Source organism: Ursus arctos, unplaced genomic scaffold, assembly GCF_023065955.2.
Source record: "Ursus arctos isolate Adak ecotype North America unplaced genomic scaffold, UrsArc2.0 scaffold_5, whole genome shotgun sequence".
Classification (NCBI taxonomy): Eukaryota; Metazoa; Chordata; class Mammalia; order Carnivora; family Ursidae; genus Ursus; species Ursus arctos.
The window spans coordinates 4107236-4110261 of NW_026623067.1; the positions used below are offsets into that span (position 1 = coordinate 4107236).

A 3026-nucleotide genomic window follows, 5' to 3' on the forward strand; every position below is an offset into this window, starting at 1 on the left:
ATGCAAAGTTTTCTTTTATCACACTCATTCATTTACTTTTACAAGTTGTTATTACTATAGTAAAAATCTGAAGTTGTTAAAGAATATTTAGGTACATGATTAAATAAGATCACGTATGACTAGGAATCAATACCACCTATTGAATCCAGTGACAATAAAACAATATCATGATTTAAAAAGAACATAACATGATTGAAAATATCTAAGGAATTATATTCCTTTCAAATAATTAAATATTAAAATAAGTCAATATAAAGACAAAAAAGTTACTTTGATAAAACATCAATCACAAGGCAGATTTATATACAAAGTAAGGGAAAAAATCTAGTTTTTTTTTTTTAATGTGACAATTGTAGGCTCCAGAGAATAAGCCAAAGAAGGTTGATCCCAAATTTGGCTACGTCTCCTATAATTGTAACATATTTCATAGCTTTTCTAAACAAATTTTACAAAATTTCACTCTGACACAAATGGAGGTAAAAACAGGTAGACATGCAGGCACTCATGTTTTATAGTTCCAGACCTCTGTCTAGTTTCTCTCTGCACATACTATTTACCCAGTTGACCACTACTTATCTTTAGGAACTGTGCTGGGATGCATCTCCCTCCAGGATTCTGTGTCTGTTTTAGGTGTCTCTCCTGAGTATTGCTTACAGATGTAGGCACACCTCTAGAATGCACCTCTCTACTATATTATTTTTGTTCACTTTTTGTTCTGATTCAGCAATAGACAGTCTGATCCTTTGGGAAAGTATTATGTAAATTTTATCATGGTAGCTCACATAGTCTTTATGGTACCTTACCTGTTGAAGCGCCTCATTTTTGTTTTAATTTCCAGGGAACAAAATAGAGAAAATGCATTATTCAATGGCCAAAATTATAAACACCATGAAAAGCAGGAGCATTTTTTTTTCAGAAAGTTATACCACAAATGGAGAGATTCTTTGTCATAGAAGATCTCTGAATGAGAAACATGACACCTATCTGTTAGATGGGTATAATGCTATTATCCAACCTTGGAATCAGTCAATTCAGCACTTGAGCATTTATTTCCTTAGTTGTATGTGAGCAAATTACCTTTTTCATTTCAAGTCTTGCAGTTAAGAATGAGGTAACTGATGAGAAAGTCTACTGTGATCAGTAAGGCACTAGAGCACTGACCTTAGACAGTGTTAAATGGAGTGTGACTCTTGGCCACAGGTTTTGTGCACCAATCTCATAAGAGCCCGTTTCATGTCCTTGTTCCTCAGGCTGTAGATTACAGGGTTGAGTACTGGAGGTACCACAGTGTAGATCACAGAAAGCAGCCTGTCAATAACTGTGGGTGGATTTGAGGATGGTTTGAGATAAAGAGAACAAGCAGTTATAATGAAAAGGGTAAAAACAATGAGATGGGGAAAACATGTGGAGAAAGCTTTCAACTGGCCTTTTGTGGTTGGAATCTTCAGCACAGTGGAGAAAATGTACACATAAGAGATAACAATGCAGATGAAACATGACATGCATAAACACATGCCTATTCCAATACTTGTGTAAACTACCAGGAGTGTTTCAGAACAAGAAATCCTTAGCAATGAGGAAACATCACAGAAAAACTGTGGGATCACATTGGAGCCACAGAATGGCATAAAAAATGTGCCAGTAGTGTACAGAGCTCCAAAGAGTCCCCCAACGGCCCAGGAAACACCTGCCATCAGTACACAGGCACCACCATTCATGATGACCTCATAGTGCAGGAGACAACATATGGCTACATAGCAGTCGTAGGACATGGCAGTGAGGACAAATATCTCACCTGCTGAGAAGGAAGTTATTAAAAGTAGCTGGAAGGCACATCCTAAAGTGGAAATGGAATTGCTGTCAGTTAGGCTGTTGACAATGAAATTGGGGACTGGGACAGACACAAGGAAGACATCCAGGAAAGACAAGTTCTTCAGGAAAAAGTACATTGGTGTTTGTAGCTGCAGGTCTAGGGTAGTGAGAATAATGATGAGAAGATTACTCATTAGGATAGCCAGATAAATCACCAGGAAGAGAACCCCATATACTATCTGAAGCTCTTGGCTGTCAGAAAACCCCACAAGGAGAAATCCTGCCACCAAGGTGACATTGGTCATGCTCGAGTCTGTTCACTGCCTGTCAGCACAAGAAGATATACAAAATAATAATAATAATAATAATAATAATAATAATAATAATAATTTACACATCTAAGAAGAACAATGTTGATATACATAATTATTTGGGGTTTTTAAAAGTATTTTTGTATTTGTTCCATGTCTTCTTTTTTATTTAAATTCAATTAGTCAAATTATTTAAATAGAAAAGGGCCCTGTATCTACTATAACACTTCTTCAGTAGTTCAATCTTTTTTAAGGTAAAGTGATTCTATAAGTAGTATGTGAAAACAATTAATCCTCATATGAATTACATAAGATCCTGTAACTTCAACTTTGACTTGCTATCAGATGTGTATTATTTGAAGAAATATGGACATTTTCCCAACATGTTCGGTATTTACATCAGATTATTACTGTGTCATGCATAATGATAAATCCTTTTGATTTCTGTAAAACAATGCAGATTATGTCTTCATATGTGTTAGTATTACTAATAATCTAACGAGCAAATTATCAATTCTCATTTGTTGCTGACGATTATGATTTCACATTTACAATGTATTAAATATACCGGCGAAAGCAACTAACTTTTTCTAACTTATGGACATAAACAAAGGAATAAAAATAAGGATCATTTGTTCAATGTTTGTGTTATCTTGAGGTCATGCAATTGACATGTGCTGAATGTTTCACTCATGTATGAAGGAAATAAATTATTTATCAAAACTTCATTTCCATTGAATACACATATGTATAGAAAACCATGTTACTGTGTTATTGTGGGGTCTTTCTAGTAGTTGAATTTTGATATTTTTCTCTAAAGTTTTATTTAAATTCCAGTTACTTAACATATAGTGTAATATTAGTTCCACGTGTGCAAGATAGTGATTCAACACTTCCATACAA

General features: G+C 34.6%; 1 protein-coding gene across 1 annotated transcript; it reads right to left on the minus strand.

The window, feature by feature from the left end:
- Positions 1-1172: 1172 nt before the first annotated feature.
- Positions 1173-2117, minus strand: LOC113247465 (olfactory receptor 14A2-like). The gene has a single exon (XM_048220730.1). It carries the CDS (start codon positions 2115-2117, stop codon positions 1173-1175), a length of 945 nt encoding a protein of 314 aa, XP_048076687.1.
- Between the last annotated feature and the right edge of the window lie 909 nt (positions 2118-3026).